The sequence below is a fragment of the Felis catus genome, chromosome A1 (assembly GCF_018350175.1).
Source record: "Felis catus isolate Fca126 chromosome A1, F.catus_Fca126_mat1.0, whole genome shotgun sequence".
In the NCBI taxonomy this organism is placed as follows: domain Eukaryota; kingdom Metazoa; phylum Chordata; class Mammalia; order Carnivora; family Felidae; genus Felis; species Felis catus.
The window spans coordinates 45,001,628-45,028,297 of NC_058368.1; the positions used below are offsets into that span (position 1 = coordinate 45,001,628).

Genomic DNA, 26,670 nt, shown 5'->3' on the forward strand with positions numbered 1-26,670 from the left:
GTATGCTCTCAGAACATAGTGGGATTGAACTAGAGATCAATTACATGGATAGGTGGAAAAATCCCAAAATATTTCCAGTTTTTGAGACTCCTCAACAATATATAGATCAATGAGAAGTTTCAAGAAAATTCTAAAAATATTTTTAACTAAAAGTGAAAACACAACCTATCAATATATGCTGGATACATCAAAAAGAGTAATAGAAATTAATAACATCAAAAACATATATAAGAAGAGAAGATTGAAAATCAATAGTGTATGTTTCTACCCTCAGACTCTAGGAAAATAATAAAAGTAAGAACATAAATCAATACAATGCAAATTAGGAAAATAGAGAAAATCACAGAAATCAAAATCTGGTTCTTTGAAAGGATTAATAAGATTGCTGAATGCCTATAGAGGCTAACCAAGAGAAAAAGAGAGAAGACACAAATTACTAATATCAAAAACAGAGGGATTACCACTACTGAACCCATAGAATTTTACATACTTAAGGAATATCATGAACAATTGTATGGTCAAACATTTGGTAATTTATATGAGTGGATCAAGTTATTGAAAGACACAATCTGCCAAAACTCACTGAAGCAGAGAAACAGATAATCTGAATAGCCTTTAAAGAAATTGAATCAAATAAATAACAACCCAAAACCAAAAGCACAATGCCCAGATGTTTTCACTGGTGAATTCTATCAATCATTTAAAGAATAAATGATGCCTGTTCTCTAAAATCTGTTCCAGAATATAGAAGCAGGAACCATATTTTCTAACTTATACCATGAGGCATTATCCTAAAACGGAGTCCAAAGATATTACAAGAAAGGGAAACCACAAATGGATATTCTCATTAATATGTAAAAATCCTCAATATTAGCAAAGAAAATAGAACAATGTATACAAATAAGTATATACCATGACCAAATGGAATTTATCCTGGTTATGCAAGACTGGATCAACATTCATAAAGCAATTAATGGAATCCATCTAATCAATAAGCTTAAGAAGAAAAATCATATGATTGTATCAAACAGATGCAGAAAAAGCATTTGAAAGAAACATAACACCCATTTATGATAAAAGCTCTCAGCAAAATAGGAAAAGAGAACAACCTGAACTTGATAAAGAACACTTACAAAAAAAAACAACTACAGCTATCATCATACTAATAATGGTGAAAAATTAGATGCTTTCCCTAGAAGATCAGGAACAAGAAAATGGTGCTGCTTATGCGCCACCCTTATGCAACTTCATACTGGAAGTTCTACTTAATACAGTAAGACAAGAAACAAAGTAAAAGCTATAAATATTGGAAAGGAATAAATAAAACTGTCTCTTTTTGCAGATGACATTATTGTCTATATAGAAAATCCTCTTCCCATATCAACAAAATAACTCCTGTATCTAATAAGCAATACATACAACAAAGGTGCAGTATACACCACATGGTCAATACACAGAAGTCAATTACTTTCCCGTATTCCAGAAATGAATGGACAGATTTGAAATTTAAAACACAGCATTATTTAAAACTTCCTACAAAAATAAAATGCTTAGGTGAGCTCTAACAAAATATATATAGGGAAACTACAGAACTCTGATGAAAGAAATAAAAGCTCTTAATAAATGGAGAAATATCTATGCTCATGGAGAGGAAAACTCAATATCATTAAAATGTCAATCCTTTCCAATTTGATCTATAGATTCAAGCACTCCCAGTCAGGATTTCAGCAAGTTATTTTGTGAAAATTGACAAACTCACTCTAGAAGACAACAGAGAAGAAAATCTATGTGACCTCAAGATTGGCAATATGTTTTTAGACACAACACTAAAATCCTGATTCATAAAAGAAAAACTTGGTAAGTTGGATGTCATTAGAATGAAACACTTCTCCTCTGCAGAAGATTTTCTGTTTTTTTTCTTTAATTAATTTATTTATTTTGAAAGAGAGAGAGTGCAAGCAGGGAAAGAGAGAGAGAATCCTAAGCAAGCTCCATGCTGTTAGTGCAGAGCCTTGATATTGGACGTGATCACACAAACCATGAGATCATGACCTGAGCCAAAATCAAGAGTCAGATGCTTACCCAACTGAGCCACCCAGGCTCCCCTTTGCAAAAGATTTTCTTAAGAGAATAAAAAGACAAGCCACATACTGGGAGAAAATGTTTGCAAAATACATATCTAATAAAACCACTACATCCAAAATATACAAGAACTCTCAAAAGTCAACAATAGGAAAAAAGCAATCAAAAAGTAGGCAAAAAATCTGAACAAACACCTCACACACTCATACAGAGAGACAGAGAAATACAGATGATAAATAAGTATACAAAAAAAAAAGATGTTCAATATCATGTCATTAGAGAACTTCAAATTAAAATAACAATGATATACCACTATACAGATATGAGAATTGCTAAAATTCAAAATACTGACGAGGCTGAATGCTGGCGGAAGATACAAAGCAACAGGTATTATCATTCATTGTTGGCAGGAGGGCAAAATAGTGAAGCCATTTTGGAAGACAGTTCAGCAGTTTCTTAAAAAGCTAAACATATTCTAATGTTTATATTCTTATGTTTATATTCTCACCTTATGATATATAGCAATTGTGCTCCTAGATATTTATTCAAATGTACTGAAAACTTATGTTTACAAAAAAGCCTGCACATTCATGTTTATAGCAGCTTTATTCATAATTGCCAAAACCTGGAAACAACCAAGATGCCCTTCAAAATGTAACAGATAAACAGTGCTACATACATCCATAAAATAAAATACTATTCAGTGATAAAAAATGAGCTATCAAACCACAAAAAGGCATGAAAACCCTTAAAAGCATACTACTCAGGTGAACAAAACCAATCTGAAAATGATATATACTATATGGTTCCAGTCTTGAAGAGGGAAAACTGTACAGATTGTAACAAAATCAATTGTTGGGGCACCTGGGTGGCTCAGTCAGTTAAGTGTCTGACTCTTGGTTTCGGCTCAGGTCATAATCTCACAAGTTCATGAGTTCGAGCCTCCCATCAGGCTCTGCTTGGGATTCTCTTTCACTCCCTCTCTCTCTGTCCCTTCCCCACTCGCACTGTGTCTTTAAAATAAATAAATAAACTTAAAAAAAAGCAATTGTTGAAGAGTTGGGTAAGGGGAATGAATATGTAGAACACAGGGGATTTTTAGGGCAGAGAATATTTTGTATGATACAAGAATGGTTGGGTCGATAACTTTAAACATTTTGCAAAATGCATGGAACCATATATCACAGAGTGTATCCTAATGTAAACAGCAGACTTTAGTTAAAAATAATGTATTGGGGTGCCTGGGTGGCGCAGTCGGTTAAGCATCTGACTTCAGCCAGGTCACGATCTCGTGGTCCGGGAGTTCGAGCCCCGCGTCAGGCTCTGGGCTGATGGCTCAGAGCCTGGAGCCTGTTTCCGATTCTGTGTCTCCCTCTCTCTCTGCCCCTCCCCCGTTCATGCTCTGTCTCTCTCTGTCCCAAAAATAAATAAAAACGTTGAAAAAAAATTAAAAAAAAATAATGTATTAATATTGGTTTGTCAGTTGTACCAAATTTACCACCCTGATGCAAGATGTTAATAGTAGGTGAAACTTGGTGAGGTTGGGGTGGGGGCAGTGGGAACTTTATGGGAACTTTCCTTTCTGCTCTATTTTCCTATGAACTGCTCTAAAATAGATTCTATTAATTAAAAATTGATATTGAGCTATAAATATTAGGGACTATTTTACAAGAACAAAAAGGTAAGGAAAAATAATATCTTATCCAATGGGATAGAAGCCATGCAAAACCTGCATATGTTCCGTGCCCTTTCTGTGATATTTACTGTGTTCCGTTTTGTGTTTTTTTTTTTCAAAGACTTTCTTCTCATTAAATAAAAGGTCAAGTAGAATTCAGTCCATATTTATTATTCTTTTAAAAATCCTGTACTGGAAAATATTCTATTAACCTGTTCTTTACAGGTGCCCTTCCAGAGGGCACCCAGCAGAAATCTCTGCATCTGTTCTGCCTGTTCTAAGCTGAGATAGGGAGGATTTAGAGAGCTGGCATAGCTCAGCTCTCTACGTGTGACTGGCATGCTCTAATGAAGGGAATTAACTCAATCTGGGCAAAGGAGAAAAAAACATATTACAAAAGATTCTTAGACCACTTAAGCACCAGCCAACCATCTTCTTGCTACAACATCCACAGTGAGGAAAGTAGATTCAATTTCATCTGCTTATATTTAAAAGGTCATATTAAATAGGCTCCTCATTCACACATATAAAAAAGTATTTGGGATTAGCACATTAATGATGTTCAAAGAGTTATTTAAATACCCCATTAGGTTTTTAATGACAAATTGAATCATAGAAAACTTTAATTTGTGGAACTTCCAATTTTGTTTCTCCAATTATTAATAAAAATGCAACAAAAAATTTATAAACTCAAAGATATTTGAAGGCCAGGGAGCTTAGTGAATGATATTGGCTTTGCAGTCAGACAAACAGTTTTCTAGAACTGGAAAACCACTAATGAGATCTGGGACCTTGTAAAGGTCAATTAACATTTGAGAGCCTTAGTCTCCTCGCCTTCTCTTCTATAAAATAAAAATGTGAGTCCAGCTAATGGAGATCACTGTCAGCTTGGCTGTTCTTTTAATATCACCACACCATTCAGTGCACTGGTATAAGCATTTTTTTTATTATCAATGCATTTCAACTGAAATTATTTCACTAAAAATAAAATTTTGTAAGCATATAAAGTAAGGAACATAATATGCTTGATTAAATATTTATCAAAAACATGAAATGGGAGTTTGCTGCAATGAATCAGTTTAAACAACCAATTCTCTAAAATAATCTATCTCAAAATACACACACTGGTTTTCTCATTAGCTCAAATTATCAGGTCTTCCATTTGACAAGCTTTACAGTTTGATGGCCAGCAGAGGAATGGGATGGTTGTAAGATATTCAACCCAAGTAATTAAACACAGAATACTCCAGAGTATTTGACAGAACTACAAGCTAGACAATTATCAACCATGTCATACACCCCACAGTTGACAAAGACCCTCCACACCTTCCTAGAATGTAGACCTGAATCAAGGCAGAGTCAGTAACTTCAGTAAATTTGTTCCATATCAGTGATGTCCAGACCAGGTTGGCCCTGAGAATCACATATAAGCTTCTTAACAATTCCTGTTCCCAGAGCCCTTACCACATTTACCGAATCAAAATCTCCCAGGATGGGACTTATCAATGGTTACTGTTCAACGATTCCCAGGTAATTCCCCCTGTCTACTGAAATTCATAGTCCAAGGCATATATGCCATGGTAGATACCTAGTTAAGTACCAAGATGCATAATTTTCTCTGTTTGTGATGCTTATGTAACCTGTGCTATTTCACTTTCTATTTCATCATGTCTAAAAAATTCTCTTTGCTAATGTCCCATCTAATCCAAAACAGGGATGCCTTTTATTTTAGTTTCATCAGCATAAGAACAGAGTAATATAATTTAAGACTACTCACATACCTTATAGTCTCAAAATTTTCAAAGGTGGAATAATAATAATAGCAGACATCTATATAATGGTTATAATGTGCTGGATATTGTCCTAAATGCTTTAAGACTATTAACTCTTGGGGCTCCTGGGTGGCTCAGTTGGTTAAGCATCTGACTTCATTTCAGGTCATGATCTCACGGTTTGTGAGTTTGAGCCCCATGTCTGGCTCAGCGCTGACAGCTCAGAGCCTGGAGCCTGTTTTGGATTCTGTGTCTCCCTCTCTCTCTGCCTCTACCCCACTCACACTCTGTCTCTCTCTCTCCCAAAAAAATAAACATTTAAAAAAATTTAAAATACTATTAATTCTTTACAACAACCCAACAAAGTCGGTAATATTACCCTCATTTTACAAATAAGAAAAAGAGGCTTAGAAAGGCTAAGTAACTTTCCCATGATCACACTTCTAGGTAAGGGTTAGATCTGAGATTTGAACTCAGGGTACTGAGATCTTAATCTATACGCTATATGGTTAATTTAGCTTATTTTACTCTTTTAGAATGTTTTGAGAATAGTTCCCTAGCAGATCTCCAGTGCAGGTTTATAGCAGGACATGACTGTGTATCCTGATTCAGTCTCTGGTTCAATAGGTGAGAGAAGGGATTTGTGGAAAGTACTGAGATGTATTTTCCTGTGGCAGTTACTGCCACTAATAAGGCATGGTGTTCATTAGTCAACATGCTGCTTGGTGCAAGAATTTGGCAGAGTCTGAAAGGATGCTCGTTGGCATGGGTCTCAGACTGCCTTTGTGTGTCTGCTAGTCTGTGTGCCGTCTGATTGGACCAGGGAATGAATCTGAGGTGTGTGCCAACATGGTTTGGCTCTTATTTCAGACACCTGTCAACACTTGGCAAGGGCTCAGAGGGTGCAGTCGTTAAGTGACCACAGGATCATTTATACTTCCCAAAAGAAAATCATAAATGCAGAAAGAGGTATGAGATAATTAGAGGAAAGAGCTTTAAAATTAAATCTTTTACAATATATTTTTAAAACAAAGTCATTCTGTATCTACCAGATAAACCTAGAGCTTAATATTGCCTCCTCACTTTGCTGTATCTCCTTTTCTCACTAGAACATCTGCTCATATTAGTTTTATAAGTATGCTGACAGACTAATATATTGGCTAGTCACAATCATATTACAATTTAGTTTTTTTTAATGTTCAAGCATCTTATTTATTTTTGTTATGTGCACATACATATACTCTTAATTAAAATCGTAAGTGCTCTTTATGTTTAGGATGAGCTATTTTTCCCAGCTTGATTTTCTCTTTTCTTTCTGCTCAATAGTACCTTATGGCAATCCTTCTAATCAGTACAGTGTAATGCGATTCAGTATTTTGATGTTTGCTTACTATTTCATGGCATGCCTGTGTCATTTATACTTTTGACTGTCTTTCATATTTTTTTTTATCAAAACTACAAATATACCAGTGCAACAAAAGTATTTTGAGAGGTTAATTTAAAACTGTTTCTAATGAGGGGTGACATTGTTCCCCAGAGGACACTGAGCAGTGTTCAGAGACACTTTAGGCTGTCACACTGGAGACAATTTGGTGGAAGCCAGGGATGCTCTAAATATGCTACAATGCGTAGGATAGACCCCACTACAATGATCTGGCCAGAATGTCAATTGCATCAAGGTTGAGAAAATCTCAGTTAAAGAATATATGTACTGTCAATATTTAAAGCCTTCTTCAGAACATTCCCCAAAGTTGTAACATTTCAAAATTTTCTGCCAAAAACATTAAAGAGTACATTTTGTTACCTGTTTTAAAGTCCCAACCCCAAGCTGTGTGGCAGGTCTTTAAGGTTTTGTTTTTTTTTTTTGTTTTGTTTTGTTTTTTTGTTTTTTTTTTTTTTTTTTTTGCCAGGTTGGTGGGTGTGAATGAGATTTCTTGTTTTCATAAATTATTACCAAGTTTGAACAAAATTCTCATATTTGATCACCACTTTAATTTGCATATTATTATATGCCTATATATTACATGCCCATTCTCCTACAGTTACAAGCATCTAAAATGACTTTTACAAATCATTGTTTTAAGTTGCCTTTTAGTTGGATATTTTTGGCCATTAAAAGTTTTAATTTTGGGGCACCTGGGTGGCTCAGTCAGTTAAGCACCCAACTTCAGTTCAGGTTATGATCTCACGGTGGGTTTGAGCCCCGTGTAAGGCTCTATCTTGACAGCTCAGATCCTGGATCCTGTTTTGGATTCTGTGTCTTTCTCTCTCTCTGCCCCTCCCCTGCTTGCACTCTGTCTCTCTCTCTCTCAAAAATAAACATTAACTTTTTTTGAGTTTTACATTTCATTTAGTTAAATATTTCTATCTTCTTACTTTTGAGTTTTGTGCCTTGATACACCATGGTCTACTTGTAATTTTTTTTTTTTTTTTGGGACAGAGAGAGACAGAGCATGAACGGGGGAGGGGCAGAGAGAGAGGGAGACACAGAATCGGAAACAGGCTCCAGGCTCTGAGCCATCAGCCCAGAGCCCGACGCGGGGCTCGAACTCACGGACCGCGAGATCGCGACCTGGCTGAAGTCGGATGCTTAACCGACTGCGCCACCCAGGCGCCCCAATTTTTTTTCTTTTAACAACTATATATAGCACTATAACTCATACCCCAATGTAAAACATAGAACATTTTATTACCCAAAATAGTTCCTTGAAAAAATCATTTTTCCCACTTTTGTGACTTATATATTCATTTCCTAATAGTGTCTTTTGTTTAGCAGACATTTTAAGTTTTGATTATATTCAATTTATTACTTTCCTTCTTTTATGTTCAATGCTTTTTGATTCCTGTTTAAAATATCTTTGCCTACATTTATGTTAAAAAATATGTATACATTTTCCTCTAGAAGATTTATGGTTCTGGTTTCTGCAGTTACACATGTGATCCATGTGAAATTAAGTCTTATGTAGAGAATGTGCTAGAAATTGAGGCTTGGTTTGCCCAATAAAAATTTTTATCATTCTAAGCATAAATTATTTAAAAATTTTATTTCCCCATTGAATTGACTTGGAAATTTGACTGGATATTGATTGAACATGAATATATGACAGTCTATGTCTTGACTCTCTATTCTGTTCTATTGATCTGTCAGCTCTATCTATCTTTTACCCCAGTGCTACACTGTCCTGATTACTATAGTTTTATGTTAAGCCTTGAAATTAGGAAGTATAGGCCCTGAATCTGTGCATCTTTTTTTAAAATTGTTATGATTATTTTATGTAATCACTTTGCACTTCCACACAGATTTTTTATTTTTATTTATTTATTTATTTATTTTTCAACGTTTATTTATTTTTGGGACAGAAAGAGACAGAGCATGAACAGGGGAGGGGCAGAGAGAGAGGGAGACACAGAATCAGAAACAGGCTCCAGGCTCTGAGCCATCAGCCCAGAGCCCGACGCGGGGCTCGAACTCAAGGACCGCGAGATCGTGACCTGGCTGAAGTCGGACGCTTAACCGACTGTGCCACCCAGGCGCCCCCACACAGATTTTTTAAATAGCTTGTCAGTTTTGTCAACAAAGTAGCTGGGGTTTGGATTCCAGTTGCATTAAATCTATAGTTCAGTTTTAGTAGAATGGACATACAACAGTAAGTCTTCCAAGCTATAAAAAAAAGGTATGTCTCTCTATTTCCCAGATCTTAACAAACTTCTCTCGAAAGTATGTTTCGTTGTGGGTGACTTTGTGCACAGCTGTCACTAGATGTGTTCCTAGGTCCTTGATGATTTCTGATGCCATTGTAAATGTATTGTTTTTAACTTCCAGTTTCAGATTGCCAGTACCATGTAGAAATACAACTGCTTTTAAATTAATTTTGCTTAACCATGATTTGTTCAATGGGTAACTATTCAGCGATTTTGACAGATCATTGTCTCCTTTAATATTATTCTTAGGGGTGTCGTATGTTTATGTTATTGTAATGTCATCCAGGACTTCCTTTTCCAGAGATATTGCAAAGTACATATCATAAAAAAATAGTTGTGTAGAAATCTTAAAAATTATACCCAGTATCCTTTAAAATTCACATCGGAGCCAATACAAAACATAAGGGAGGTTTAGAAAAACCAATCTGTCCCAGTTTGCTCAGGGTTGTCTCAGATTTAAAGTTTTTTTTTTAATGTTTATTTATTTTTGAGACAGAGACAGAGCACGAGCAGGGGAGGGGCAGAGAAAGAGGGAGACACAGAATCTGAAACAGGTTCCTGGCTCTGTCAGCACAGAGCCCAATGTGGGGCCCAAACCCACGAACTGTGAAATCATGACCTGAGCCAAAGTTGGACACTTAACCGACTGAGACACCTAGGCGCCCCTGGGTTGTCTCTGATTTACAGCTCTAAGTCCCATATCCTGGAGAATACTTTAGTTCTGGGTAACTGGCACAATTGGTGTATTAATTCTCTATTGCTATATAGCATATCACCACTAATTAACAGCTTAGAACCATCCACATTTATTACATCCTAGTTTTCTTAGGTCAAGATGGAGGACTCATAAGGCTGCAGTCTGGGTGTTATCTTGTCTGATTTTCCATGTACAGGCTCAACTGGAGAAGAATCTGCTTCCAAGCTTATTCTGCAGGCTGACCAAATTCAGTTCCTTGCTACTTAGAGCCTATCAGAAGATCCATGCCATGTGGATCTCTCTTTTGGTCCCCTTACAACATGGCATCAGACTTCCCCTAAGCAAGCAAGGAAAAGAGAATCTATACTGTATATGCTGCAAAGTATAGTCGTATCTGTGTCTATATCTATCATCCTTTTTCCTTTGCAATATAATATAACCTAAACATAGGAGTTCATTACCATGATTTTTGCCATATGTTAGTTAGAAGCAAGTTACATGCCCCATTCATACTCAAGCAAAGAGACTATAGAGGGTGTGGACATGACCTCAAGCAGAGATAAACAGGGTATGGACATGATGACCATTTCCTAAGATCTATCTGTGACAACTCCCCCTCTGACCCCCAATAATGCATGCCCCTCCCACATACAAAATACAGTTACTCCTCTCCCCAGGTTCTAAAGAGTCAGATCCTGTTACAGTATCAACTCAAAGTCCCCAAATCCCATCATTTAAATTAAGTCCACAAGCAGATGAGACTCCTGTGTGTAGTTCATTAAGTACAGCTACTAATGCAGAATTCCTCTTCATTTGTGGGACTGTGAAAGTAAAGACAAAATATCTATCCTAAGAAGTCCCTATATATGATAATGAAACAATCATAAGGTAACAGCTAGGAGGAAAGGGGAAGTACGGAAGAGTCACTGCTCCACAGCTGTTCTGTAATCTATTTCCTGAAACTAGCTGCCTGCTGTTATTACATCCTGTTTTGCCCTGAACTTTATGACCAGGACTGTTTGTCAACATCTTAGCTTTGCTCATATTCTTACGCTAATTCTGTATGTTATCCTTAAGCGTGTGGGTGACAGTGGTTTCGTTATTGAGGTCCACAAGAGTGCACACATCCTCTGCCATAATACCTCCAAACACCAAATGAAATGGACTGGTACTGAAGGCCTAGGTTATTCAAATAACCACAGACACTCACCTTCAAATAGATAAGGAAATAGGGGGGTAAAATCTAAGTATTTCTAGGCATTACAGTTATCAGAAAACATTCTTTAAAGGAGCACAAATATCTTTCAACTTTTTCTCTTGGTATCTTGAAATATCTCTCCCATTGTAAAAAAAAAAAAAAAAAAAAAAAAAAAAAAGAAAAGAAAAAAATCAGGAAAAATGTTTGACACACAAAATGTATGTGGTGAGGTATAACTTAATTTGTTAGATTTTAAAGTAATTCTTTTTTTTAATATTTTTTAACATTATTTATTTTTGAGACAGAGAGAGACAGAGCATGAATGGGGGGAGGGCCAGAGAGAGAGGGAGACACAGAATCTGAAGCAGGCTCCAGGCTGTGAGCTGTCAGCACAGAGCCTGATGCGGGGTTCGAACTCATGGACCATGAGATCGTGACCTGAGCAAAGTCGGATGCTCAACCAACTGAGCCACCCAGGTGCCCCTAAAGTAATTCTTTAATTCCAAATTTAAGTTTGTATTAGACATTTGGCTGCTTTGACAGAATATTTTATGACTTTATTTTCTCATGATATTTTGAACCAATTATATCATACTCAAACAACTTTGCCACAAATGGACTGATTCATCCCTGGGGAATTAAAGGGTGGAGTATGAAGGCTAAGTTATAAAAGCTATGTGACAATTGGAACTGAAGTTCATACCGTGAACTGGCATATACATTTTATCAAGATCATATGTATATAAGGTCAGTGAATATGCTTGAATAATTAAGAAGAATTTCTATAATGACATTATTTGGGGAGAATATGCATATCTGATTGTGGAATTACATCTTTTACTAAAACATGGTAAAAGGCTATGTTTAATTTTACCAATCATGAGAACTAATTTTATTTTAAATTACCAGTAGTTCTTTCTAACATGAGAAAATTGGATTCTTTAAACAAGATATTATGTGGAAATGAGCCCTCTTAGGCAAGGCAGATAGGTCATCATAGAGCATCTAGAAATTTGTCTAAGATTTATGTTAAAAAATGTAATGCAATTCTCTAAAAGTTTTTGATATAAGATCATATTGACTCAATCATCGCTGACTGGATTGAATTTGGGAAAATGGGGCTGCTTGGAAAAAAGGCAAAAGTTCACCTAGTAAAATTATTAGACTCATGTAGACTAAAATATAAAATTCCCATTCTTACATATCAGAAAACTGTTGGGTAGATTGTGCTCAAAAAGTTTAAATTAAGCTACAAGACTCCACATTTCAGTTCTCCATCTAAAGCAGAAGAAACCATTTTACTCTGAGTGTAATTTGACTTCTTTGGAAGAAAACTGGAGACTGTCATTTTTACATATAACTTGAATATCTTCCTTAGCTACTTAAGTGAGTTTAACATCCTTTTGATCTCCATCACTCCCTCCTCTGCCTTCTTCATTGGAACACTTAACTGTCAAACTTTTTTCTACCTGTTTATCCGGTTTTCCTCTCATACTGCTCCAAATAAACAAAATAAAGAATTATACCTGTCTCTCAACTCACTTACATGCTGAGTCAGCCAACAGAATTGATAGTAAGAGAAGTGAGAAAGGAGTTGAGTATGTTTCAGTGGCCATGTTCTCCACCTAGTCCCCAGTGCTACAAAAATAGTATTTTCCTGGGGCTCCTAGGTGGCTCAGTTGGTTGGGTATCTGACTTTGGCTCAGGTCATGATCTTGCAGTTTGTGAGTTCGAGCCCTGCATCAGGCTCTGAGCCTGGAGACTGCTTTGGATTCTCTCTCTCTCTCAAAAATAAATAAACATTTAAAAAATTGTATTTTCCTTATTTCAATGCCTATATAACTTACCTTCAAGCTACTGTTTCAAGGACTCTGAGATAGTATTCATAGTCAACCCTAAGAGTGATTAAAAGCCTAATTACTGTTTCAAATAGTAAGCATTGCTTCAGTCATTGATCTCTTCAACATAATCAATAGTATCAGGATCTAAGTGAAATTTGGGATGGTCCTGGGACTTTAGGACTTCTTATGAGAGAGCTTACTGCAATAATTTCAAAATATTTTTTTTACAGTGATTGGCAGAATTCTCAAGAGTAAAGCTAAAGATACTTAAGATCTAAGGAAGGGAAAGACTCGTTCTACTTATATTCTCAGGATTATTAAGAATTGATGAAGTAATTGTGGGACTCAGTGAAAAATGCAAGTGAAGAAAGTGATTCAACATTATTAGGACTTTTAAGAGGGAGAGGGCAGGTTATTAAACCAAATGTGGGACCCTCCTAAGCACGGCCCTGAGAGACTAGCAGATCGAGTGCACATTAAGTTGGTTCTACCAGGAATATGGTTACGGCTTTTTTTTTTTTTTTTGAGACATCATGCCAAATTTGTAACTTTCTCTTTATGCCAAGTCATTTCTCTCTCTCTTCTTTTTGTTGCCAGCAATGATATCCTTTAAAAATGCAATACTATTTTATGCTTATTTTAAGAGAGGCTTTAAGGAGTGTAATTACAACCTGGCTTTCTATCTCTTATTATAGGTTAAGATGAGTGAAATCTTCTAATAAAAAGACAGTATTAAGATAAAGGGGGGGAAGATAATCAATTGAAGGCTCCTGGAAGGACAGGAAGAATATGTTCTAGATTCCACAGGTCAAAGCAGACCAATAGGGATTTGGAGCTAGATTACATCCTGTTTCTCATGCTGTGTAAAATGAGCCCCTGATTCCACTGCCATGTAAATTATTGGGGGAAAAATTCTCTTCTATAATCCTCCAAATAGAAATTTAGTGCCGGGGCATCTGGGTGGCTCAGTCGTTAAGCAGCTGACTTCAGCTCAGGTCATGATCTCATGGTCCGTGAGTTTGAGCCCTGTCTAGGGCTGTGTGCTGACAACTCGGAGCCTGGAGCCTGCTTCTGATTCTGTGTCTCCCTCTCTCTCTGCCCCTCACCTGCTCATGATCTGTCTCAGTCTCTCAAAAATAAATAAAAATTTTAAAATTTTAAAAAAATTAAAAAAGAAATTTAATGGCATTGCCAATAAGATGATTCAATTCTAGTGTAATTAATGTGCATTATTGGATTTTTTGAGAATTTTTCAGCAGTGTCTTAGGGAGAAAATTCAAAATAACCTTTCAGAACAGCTCCATTTGGAGAACTGACAAGGGCTTGTACTTACCAATAAAAACCTCCCAATGGTAAGAGTTCTGAAAAGTATTTGCTGTGGTAAAAAACAGATTTAAAAACAAAAATACCATAAGCAAACCTCAAAGCAGTGGAAAAGTTCTTTGCTCAATGTATTATAACTTGACCCCACTTTCTAGGTAAGAGAGGGATGTGATTAGTAGATTTATCAATATATAGTCTCTTCTGAAGGAAATGGAATAAAGAGGAGAATCAATTGCCAGATTATCTAATCTGAGTGAGGACAAAACTTAATTTGAATTACTAAGGCTACAGTTAGCTAAATGAGAATACTATGGTTGTAATTTACTAGCTTCAGGACAAGATGATCTGAAAGATCTACCTAGAGTTAGAATTAAAACATGTTGCTTCTATAGACTCTGAAAAGTTATCCTGATACTGTATTTCATAAATTCAAAGAAACTCTCAGAGAATTAGTTTAAAGAGAGCCCAGTGTTTATTTGCTCTGTTTATCCTTTTCTTTATTTTCTTTATAATAGCCAATGGACCATTGTGGAGAACGTTGTCAGGTTAATATGCAATACTAGTTTCAAGGTTACATATTTTACTGACAAAGTTCTATATAAAAAATCTTGAGCAAATTACACGTGTCAATAATAAAGCCTAGGAAAAACTCTGGACTGATGGGAAAGTGACATGCTGCAAGCATTTTCAATCTAGTTTCATTAACTCTGGTATTATGGACCACACTCCCAACGCTGTTAGCTCAACTACTATGGTGTAATGTTAGTCTCCAAGAGCCCTCAGATACTCTGCCATAATTCACTCAAATCTGCATGTGAGGTGGGTCAGGCAGACTTGGAACCTCATGTAATTCAGCAAGACACAGACTTAAGAATAGTAGGCCCATTGTTTCCTTCTACTCAAGAGTCCATAAATTTGCCTTGCATGACTTGAATGTGTGGTCTTTTTCAAATACAAAAGTTCACTTGAATTATAGGTAGTACGCTTTTAACATTATATTTATCCATTATACTTTTATATAATTTTAAGTAATTGAAATTATTGCATTTTGTAAGGTAGACACTCTTAATTCTTTTTCAATATTTTTAGGAAAAAATTAAGCAAATTTTGAGAATCTTTGAAAAGTTGGGGAGAGTAATGATATGAAAATATTGACACAGGTTGCTCCTGACTGACTTCAGTCTCTCTCACAAAAAGACAAACTAACAACTATCCACAGATAAAACACCATTGTGAAAATCCCAGCATTTGGCATTAAGGCTGTAGCCCCTCTTGGACCACAGAAACTGAGAAGGACCTCATTGGTTTCCCTTTACTCTCATCACTCCTGCCCTGGGCCAGCATAGCACCTCACCAAGAGAGCCACCCCAGGTTTTTTCATGGGGGAATATGAGCCCCAGGTAGACATCCAGGTCTCATTGCCCAAGGATCATGAGGGGAAATCCATGGGTGCTCCATCACTGGGGATCAGATAGAGATAAAAAAAAAAGGGTGGTGCTTATAGCAACCAGTGCTCAGACCTTGGCTGACTGAGTCCCTGCTTAATAGTAGCACCCAAACAAAGATCCCAGCCACTGGCTCTTCCCATCTGCAGGGCTGAGCTGGTGGCCCCATCTGGCCAGGGAGCTCAGCTGGCCATTCTGACTGATTTAAGTTCCCAGACAAGAGGTTGTACTGTCCATGAAGCCCATTCTATGCCTCCACTGGGCAGGGGACCAATTTCAAAGCTCCACCAGCTGCTAAGCACATTCTACGGCAAGGGTAGAAGAGCAAATGTACACCCCCACCCAACTACTATGCATGGCCTCCAGTCCCACTCTGCCAGGAAGCCTAGTCATAGAATCCAGGCAGGCCTGGAGCCCATCCTACAGACCACAAGGAACCAAGCCAGCAATCCACCTTGGCTGTTGAGCATAACTCCTGGCCCTGAACAGCCAGAAAGCCTGAACAGTGACCCTGGACAGCCTGGGAGCCCATCGTCCAGTACCGCCCAGCCTACAACCCCACCCAGCAGTAGAGCCCACCCTGTGACCCTGCCCAATTGTTGAACATAGCATGGGACCTTATCCAAACATGCCTTGCCCAAATTGCGGCCCACTAAATCATGGAATATAGAATTCAGCCCTACCCAACCAAGAGCCTGGATAAGACCCTGTTCAAACACAGAGCACAGCCTGCATCCCCACCCAACTGCAGGGTACAACTGAAGGCCCTGCCCAACAAGAGAGTCCAGACAGTAACCTTACATAACAGCACAGTATAGCCAAGGGCCTACCTAATTGTGAAGCCCAGCCTGTGGCCTTACCCAATTTGGGGGCATAGCCAGTGGCACCATCTGGTCAAGGAGTACATACAGCCTGAGGGCCAACCTAACCATGAGCAATTGTGGAGCCCAGACTTCAGCTGTGTGCAATTAGACTCTCACTAGTAGCATCACCCTGTTAGAGAACAGAGTCTGTTACCCCACACCCAGATATGGTTGCAAAGCCGAACTAGCAACCCTACCTGACCACAGAGAATATCAGGAGCCCTACCCAACCAGGGAGATTACCTAGAAACCCCACTGGAATAAGAGCACAATCAGCAGGCTAATCCAGTCATGGAGCTCAGCCAGTGGCCACCCCCCAACACACTCCACCCCTACCTCAGCCACAAATCTCAGAGCATGCACAGGCAGTGGGCCTCAACCAACTAAGGAACCTGATAGTAAGCCCTGCCTGCCTGTGGGCAATACCCACAGCTGATAGATCTAAAATCTCAAGCTGAGCAGACTGGAGAAGATCTTTCCTTCAAAAGTGAACCTGAAAAGTGTGGAAGCATGTATCACTTACTCAAATGCAGATGCCAACACAAGGTACAAGGATCACAAAGAATCAGGCGAACACATCACCGAAGAAAACTAATAAAGTTCTAATAACTGGTCCTAAAGAAAAGGAGATCTATAAACTGTCTGACAAGTAATTCAGAATAACCTTTTTAAAGGACTTCAGTAAACTACAGAACACATAGACAACTAAATGAAATTAGGAAAACAATGCGTGAACAAAATTTGGAGTTCAACAAAGATAGAAACTATCAAATTATCAAAGAGGAGGGAACACTCCAAAACTCATTTTAAAAGGTCATTAATTACTTTAATAGCATAGTGAAAATTGAATATGAAAAAAGAAGAAAATCTTTCCTAGCAATTTGTTAGTAAGTTAGGATATTTTGATGTCCTTGTTTATCTGCTATATTATATGGTTTTAACTGCTTGATCAACTCTTACATTATTTTCAAGGGACCATGTATCTTCTATGTGAATAAATGACCAATAGATGGCAATATTACTCTTCTTGAACACCTCCAATAGGCATTTGCCAAAGTTTGACACCCATTATATGCATCATTCTCAAAGTCAATATTTAATAAAATAATTTTTTGCAACCTTTCTTAGCTTATTAATTTAAAAAATAGGATTAAAGTTTAATGTAACACATTAACAACATAGAAAACAATAGACACACATAGTCTATATGTCTTATAATCTTCATGTAACAAATGTAAAATATGGTGTTTGATTTAATCATACTATTCTCTGATCTTACAAAGGAATTTACACATAAAGAGATGCATGTGGAGATTTCTTGTTTTTAATTTATACTATAATTTTATTATATCTCGCACATATCTCAAATTGCTTTATGCATTGAACACTAGTGTTATCTGAGACATTCTACATAATTTATTCTTTTCCTACTTATATAATCTTACAGGATATATTTTATATCATATATTTTATATTGTTTGTTTTACAAAATGAATATAAAATGATTTTTTTCATTCTTCTATTGACGATAAAGCATGGAGCATGGGAGTTTCTTAACATCAAAGTGCTTCTATTTCTGAAGGATATGTTCTCAAAATTTGTATTCTTGAATTAAAAGGCTTTTATATTGTTTCATACCATAGATATTGTCCCATGGCTCTCTCCACACCTCCACACCAAAGCAAATTACATTCCCACCAGCAATGAAATATTCCTAATTATTTCTAACCCTGTATATTATAACTACATAAATTTAAGCCATTTACTTAATAGAAACTTGAGTATAAGGAGATAATTTCTATTTTAGATATATTTGCTACTTGAGAGAGATTAACCTTTTCTATCATAAAGCTTCTATAATTATAAGGAATCACAAATTTGTAATTTCAAGTGTATCACTCATTCTTCTAATTTTTAACTGCCAGAATTTCTCTGAAGAAAGTCCAAAATAATTGCCAATTTACTTTATACATTCAGTTAAATTTATCTGCACATTTAAATACAATATGTTTTTTTATTTTTTTAATATAATACTTATAAAAAGTTATACTTAACCTCACAATGTAGTTATGGCCAGTAAGAAACAATAGGAAGGATGTTTCCTGAGATTGTGGCTATCACTGGTTTTTCACAATTGAATATATTACTTTGATGTTCTTTTACACAGGTGGATAATGTTACATTGGCTCACTTTGGTATACTTCTCCTTGACTAGCTCCTGGACCAATGTAATTCTCCAACCTGGTAGACAGTTGGATAAAGTTGAGTGAAATATAAAGCTACCGATAAATTCTTTTCTTTTCTAAAGAATTAACATAGGAAATATTTTAATTAATATGTCAAACTCAGCATAGAAAACTATAGGCATGTGTGTGAATATTGAGAAACTATCTTGAAGTAGAGCTGACTAGACATACTTTTTAAGTTCCTTGAGGCTCAAGTTTTTGATATTAACTTCTTGGTTCCAATAGCATTCCTTTCAAGTGTAATGACATGTTGGATATTTCAAAAGTGTTGTATTGTTTGGGGAAGTTATTTACCACTTCAAATTAATAAATTTAAAAAGCATATTTTGTTAAATATTTGTGAGCTTTGTAATTATATATGGCCATCTGTATTGTGTGTGTGTGTGTGTGTGTGTGTGTGTGTTTGTGTGTGTGTGTGTAAAATTCACTGAAGATGTAGCTGTTTATGCTGGAAGTGATTTACCATTTCTCGGCTTTCCAAATGAATTGTACACCTTTAACTCAAGTTACTAACTCATTCTCATGGCAACATATTTGATGCTCTCACTATCTAGGTCTATTGTTCATGTGAAATCTTAAGACCTTACATACTCTATAACTACACTTTCCTAAATTTTAATTTCTTTATTTTTTTTAGCCCACTACAACTACTGCACAAAGACTAAGACAAAAAATATTTATGTCAGCTACTTTACTGGACTCAGATTATTCAAAACAAAAGTCATTCTCTTCCCTCCAGCCTTCTGCATTATCCACTTTGTACCCACACAAAAATGTACATTCATTTGCCATTGCAGAATTGTAGATCTTCTTCTCTCATCCTCTCTTTTACAATTAAACCCCAATTAATTGGCAGATGTGGCATTTTATTTTCTAAATGCTTTCTTTCCTTCTGTCCCTTTTCTTAGTAATAGTTCCTCACCAGGACTGTTGTTTTAGCCTTTCTAACATGGCTCTCCACTTTCAGCTTCCCCCATCTTTTCTCTGGTCCATCTCAAATATTGTCACACTAAAGTTTGAATCTCATCAGCTAGATTCATTCACAGTCACCATACATAAAATCCAAAATCTTTAGTATGATCGAGAAAGGCCCCCATTTTCTGATTATGATCTATAGCCCCAGCCACATCAACTGACATTTTACCCAGGCATAGCCATGCTCATTCATTTCTATTTTTGCTTCTAATTAGCAACTGCACATGCTGATGCTGGTCTGAACTTTATTAAGACCTTTTCAAAGCCTTCCTTTTCTGTACCTTTAAAAATCTCTTTTAAGATATATTTAGTGTATTACAAGTTAAATTTCTAAAATTACTTAGTTTACTACTAGTTTTTTACTCTGAAAAAAAGGGAGTTGTTATACCTCTCTGTATCTCAAGAAGCCAGCATATTGTCTGGAAATGTATTTCCAGACTGATTTCCAGACTAGTCCAAACTGATTTAAAATAGTCTTCATTAAGTGGAGGAACATTTAGCATTTTCCTTGGGGTACATTTGGCTCAGAATATACCTTAAGTGTTCAAATAGAGCTTACCTCATATCTTAAGTAGTCAAAGTGCAGCCTAATTCACGCTGATATACTAGGAGTCAAGCTGAATCAACTATAGGTAAAGATCCACTGTCTTCTTTTGTGGTGGCAAGGCTAGAGGCCTTTAGATATGATGTATTTTTTGCCCTCTCCCACCATAGTCTAATAAAAAAATGAGATAAAAAGCAATTTAAGTGGCAACAGTGACATTTTCCTATACAAGTAGAGTGTACTCTAAAACTAAGGTTTTCTATTGCCAAATCCAGTTTTCTTTCTGTTGTAACATGCAACTGTGGAGGCTGATATATTTTTTAAAGTCAAACAATATTATTTTAGAGAAATATATGCCATAAAAAATTTCAATATTTAAACACCATACATATTTCAGTTTGCAATGTTATAAAGACCAAAGATTTTTCTGGTGTTTACTGAAGAATAAGAATTAAAATATTTACCATACAAAGAGAAAAATTTGGTATGAGGCAAAGATAGAATATAAGAGTGAGAACAGATACAAAGGAGTTTTAAGATTCCCACTAGGTATATCAATCTGGGGAAAGGAAAAGAAAATTTACATTTAGAAAATATTTTTAAATTGTGTCTTTGAGGGGCTCTAATACTAATACAAATTTACTATACAATACAAATACTAACACTAAGACTAATTTAGTATACATTACAAATACTAATACAAATTCAGTATATTGTACTATACTATACTATACTATACCAATACAAATTTGACTTTACAATTGAAAAAGTATTTGATAAGAAATCTATCTAAAAGTCACAGGCTGTTGTTAGGGAGAATAATGACATGTAAATATTTTAGATCTATTAGGACAAGAATGAGTAAATAATGAGACTTTTTTTCTCTGTGGGGAAACACGTCTAGTGGAATGTTCAAGTCATCTGGAAAAATCCAAAGAGGAGTCAAAAAAGAAGACGGCACATTGCTCATTCCTTTCTGAATCATTAAGGTAAAGTTCATGGATTGTATTGTTGCTCCTCTAGTACTGGCAATGGAGATGCTTCCACTGACTCATGATACAAAGTCCCTTGTGGTCACAAAGCAAGGCCTTCTGAACTTTCTTTGCCGAACACTTACTATAAAACTATTTAGCCTTCCCTTCTTTCTGATCTGCTGCCAAGTGGAAGGTAGCAAAAGAGTCGGTGTGAATATTTCATTATCAAGTTCTGCAAAATGTCACTGGATGACTTCTTAGGCCATGTATCAACTCAAAGAGGCATCTGACTCCAATAAATGATTCAAGGCAAGTTAGAATCAAATTTCTATTCAAAGTATGAATAATAAATACAATGAATAAGTTTATCTGACTTATAATAGGAGAAATACACCACACAGTTAGTTTCTTTGGCTCATCATAACATTTTTACATTCAATCATGGCATTTGAGGATCAGCTTATTCTTTTTTAAATAGCATAATGTTGTTTCATAAAATGGCTATTATCAGAATTATTTACCCATTCCCTATTCATATATATTGTGATAATGATGCCACATTGTCTCTATTACTGTACCTTGATAACAAATCTGGAAATCAGGAGTGTTAGTCTTCAAATATGTTAAATTATTTCAAAGTTGTTTTGTTTATTCTAGGTCCTTCAAATTTTCAATGGATTTTAGAATAAATCTGTCAATTTGAACAAAAAATGCAAACATTTTCTTAGGGGAATGTTTATAATCTATAGATGAATTGGGAAATACTTGACATCTTAGTAATAGTAATTTTTCTGATCCATGAATATAGTATATCTTTCCATTATTTAGGTTTTTAATTTCTATCAGAGGGCTTTATTGTTTTCAGTGTATGAGTCTTCATATTTTTGGTCATATTTATTATTAAGTATTTCATATTTTATTGATATTACTATGAGATATATTATTTTTATATTTCTAATTTCTAGTTTTCCCTTGAAAGTATATAGAAATATAATTGATTTTTGAATGTTCACTCTATATGCTGCCACCTTAAAAAAGCCATTATCTGTTTTGCAGATTCAAATAAAAATTTTTTAATAAACAATTACGCCTGCAAATAAAGACTATGTTTTTCGTTTTTACATAGATGATCAATTCTTATGCCAATTAAAATGATTTTATTTCTTACTTTCCAGTATAGATGCCTTTTATTTCTTTTTGTCTCTTTACTGAATTGACTAGCATTTCCAATACAATGTTTAATAAGTGATAAGAGAAGAAATTCTCATTTTGCTCCAGATCTTAGAGGAAACACATTTTGTCTTTCAACACTAGGATGTTAACTGCAGGTTTTTCAAGATTGTCATCAGATCGATATTCTTTGTTTTGAGATATATCTTGTTTTGAGATATATTTTGTTTAGTATGAATATATCCATTTCAGCTTTCTTTTGATTAATCTTAGCATACTATATCTTTTTTATCCTTTTCCTTTCAACAAAAATTTTTGTTTATTTTTAAGTGTATTTCTTATAAGCAGAATATACTTAGATCTGGCTTTTTAAACAACCCAATAAACTCTGCATTTTAATCATAGATGCATAGAGGAGCTGTTTTTAATGTAATTGTTGATATAGTTAGGATTCAGACTAAAATTGTGCTGTGCATTTTCTAATTGCCCTATCTTTGTTCCCATTTCCTACTTTTTAGATTAATTAAATAATTTTTATGAGAGTATCATATCTTCTTTTTTGGATTACTAGCTATTTATCACTGTTCCATTACCTTGGTGGTTGCTTTATGATTTATAATATACTTCTGAGACTACCTTCAAATGATATACCATTTCACATTTAGTATAATAACCGTATAATACTGTACTTTCATTTCTCCTCTCCCAGTATTTGTTTTAAGTTTATTAATTTATTTTGAGAGAGACAGAGCACGAGAAAGGGAGGGGCAGAGAAAGAGGGAGAGAGGGAGAATCCCAAGCATGGGGCTCGAACTCAGGAAACCATGAGATCACCACCTGAGCCAAAATCCAGAGTCAGATGCTTAACTGACTGAGCCACCCAGCTGTCCTGATTCCCCTACCAGTCTTAATGCTATTGTTGTCATACATTTATCTTATACATATGGAAAAAAAATACAACACACCTCTCATATTATAATATTTTTGTTTGTTTAACCATCATATATCTTTTAAATGTTCCAGATTTATATAATAAAAACTAATCTTACTTTTACCCATGTAGTTATCATTTCTGGTGATTTCCATTCCTTGTTCCAGCCAGTACCATGTTTTTCTGCAATCTGTGCTCTACCATTAATGTCACCCTATATGTATGTGTGTGAGTGAGTGTGTGTGCGTGTGTGTGTGTGTGTGTGTGTGTGTGTGTATATATATATATATATATATATATATATATATATATATATATATAATCTCAGGCATTATAGAAGTCTGATGTTAATCTTTTCCTATCTACCATGACCCTACTTAACTACTTGAATATATAAAATAGGATTTAACTGCATTAATTACCTTGTCGGCCATAGTTTTTAGTTTTAATTGATTATTTTGCTCCTCATTATGGTTCATATTTTTCTACTTCTTTGTTGCCTAGTCATCTTTAATTGGATGTCATACATTACAAAATTCACCTTGTTTGGTATTAAATACTTCTAAATATATGAATTATTCTTCAATTTTTTCCAAGGCACGTTTAATGTTACGTGGAAACCGTCTGATACTTTTGGATTTGTTAAGCAGAACCATGGCAGCATTTATTTTAGGGCTAGTCATTTCCTGTTACTAATATAACATTCCTCCAAATACTTTCTCTAATTCCATGAATCATTCCATTCCTATTGCTAGGGACAGGTGTTAGTCCCTCTAATTCTAATATAGTTCTTTCCCAAGACTTGGGCTGTCTCCTAAACACATGTATCTGTTATTATTCTACTGAATACTGATCTGCCAAATACTCAAGAGGCCCCACCGCAGATTTCTGAGACTTCTGTCCATGAAGGTCTTTTCTGTGACATTCTGTCTTGTGAGATCTCACTGACTTGGGCTCCTTGGACACTCAGCTCCCTCTCTTCAATCCAGGGTGGTTATCATATTTCTCTTGGTTTCCCCTGCATCAGTGCCTGGAATCTCTCTCAAGGAGGTAAGCTGGGACAATCACAGGGTCATTTCATTTGATTTTCACATCTCAGGAATCACTCTCTTTCAGTACCTGATGTCCAGTGTCTTGAAAAATGTTGTTTCCTATATCCCCTCCCTCCCTTCCTTCTTTCCTTCCTTCCTACCTCCTTTCCTCCCTTTTTCCCTTTCTTTCTTCATTCCTTTTTGCCTTTATTTGTCTTCCTTCTGTCTTTCTTTTTCTTCTCTCCCTCTTTTGTTCTTTGTTGCTCTCTAGGTGAGAAAGTGAGTCCAGTCCCTGTTACTCTGTCTTAGCCAGGCAGGAGGTCCAGTTATTTCACGGTGACGAATAAAATGATTAGAATATTATTTGGCCCAGGATTCTTTCATCTTAGTTTCTTTTTAAGAATTTTGAATATATATACATATAATATGGGCATATTGCTTTTGTTAATGACAATTGACTGATCTAACCAAAGCCACGGTAAACCAGAATCATAAAATAATTATAATACAAAAGTTCCTTTTGAGAAAAGAAAATTGCACCAATAAATGTTTAAACATTACCAGGATCACCACGTGCCAAATATCTAGGCACTAATTTGTGTGACCTTTTCTACTGAAATTACATAACAGTATCTCAAAGGTAACTGTAAAAGTAGGCATCACATTTAAATTTTATTACAAATAAGAAAAAAACAACTCCAAGTTTACTTCCTAAATGTTAGAGTTCGAGGTTGAATCTCTGAGTTGGAAAGTCAGAGTGTTTTTGTATACATAAATTCAAAAATATAGATTTTAAAAATAGCCATATTTCCTATTTTTCCATTTTTTTTGAAGCTCTGGTATTTTTGAATATTGGCCTAAAGAGACACCTTGGATATTTTAGTAGAATTCGAATCTACTAAAGAAATAAAACAAAGTTGTGTGTTTTATTGTTGATACAAAGAGATTTTTGGCATTCACCTCTTGAAAAACTATAAAATTGTTGAATTCTTCCTTTCCCTTATAGTATGAACCATCCCAATTTTCTGGTCTCATAATTTAAGTTGTTCCGCTGTATTTTAGTCAAGATGGAAATGCTGAGTTACATGAGCAAATGTCAATCAACATCACTAAGGAAAAATGTGGCCTGGACACAGTGTCACAATTATGATAGAAACTCAAAATGAAAGATTACCTACAGTAATCAGTTATCTGAATTAGATTAAATCCACCAAAAGAATGGGAAAGGCCAAATTTAGAATTAACATCAACTAAATGCACTCTTTATTATTACTGGAGATTCTCAGATCATTTTCAAAAAGTACCATTCCTGTGACATGATCATCAGTCAAAATGATCTACCTCATAGACTTTCCACTCAAAACAGATATTTCTTGGGATCCTAAACTATAGCACACATTCTCTCTGGTCAGGAAAACCTATGTTAAGCTTTCATACACACTTATATCAATCTGTTCTCAAATTCTGGCCAGAAAAGTCAGCAAAGTAGTCATCCTAAAACTTATATGGTACAACACGTTTCTTTGTTGTTGTTGTTTTGGGTTTTTTTGTTTGTTTGTTTGCTTGCTTTTTGCTTATACTTGACTTAAAAATCTTCAAATATTTAAATCAGCTCAGATTATCAGTATCTATATCAGATGTTTTCCTCAAAGTTTGGAATAACATTATTTTAAATGTAGAAAGGTAAATTATTATTTGGCCAAACTAGTATGTAAATTCCAGAGCATTTGTTTTACAACTACTACAAAAATATCTGTGGTTATTTTAGATGGTAAAATAAAATCAGTAGAATCTTGTTACTTAGAGACTCTGTTTAAAATGCTGCATATTTTCATGTTCAGAAACTTGAAACTCTAAAATATGCTGTAGATCTTAGTTTTCTGTACATTCCGTAAGAGTTCTTGGTCAAAAACAATGAAATGTGACTTAGAAACACATCATCTAAGTAATGATCAGAAGCATATTATCCCCCAGATACACAAATTATTTTTTGAGGCTTAGAAAAAAGAAACCAACTAAAACAAATATCTGATCAATATTATATTCTGTATTCGCCAAATGCTAATTTGATTGGATAGGGATTACTTTCAGATTATTTAAAATCACCATACCTTAAAGAGGTTAATAATATAGTTTACAAGGTATTCATTAGAAATTCATCAATGCAAAACAGAAAATGGTACTCAATTAGCATGGGGTTT

General features: G+C 35.3%; 1 protein-coding gene across 3 annotated transcripts in view; it reads right to left on the reverse strand.

Moving 5' to 3' along the window:
• Positions 1-26,670, reverse strand: part of KLHL1 (kelch like family member 1) — a 355,898-nt gene that overhangs the window by 321,878 nt on the left and 7,350 nt on the right. Inside the window, exon 1 of one of the 3 annotated variants that reach the window (XM_045054161.1) lies at positions 20,379-20,500. The exons of the other annotated variants lie outside the window; for them this stretch is intronic. Within the exon in view, the coding sequence (XP_044910096.1) occupies positions 20,379-20,383 (5 nt within the window). The 5' untranslated portion in view covers positions 20,384-20,500. Of the gene's footprint in view, positions 1-20,378; positions 20,501-26,670 lie in introns of those variants that run through there. 3 annotated transcript variants of the gene reach the window in all.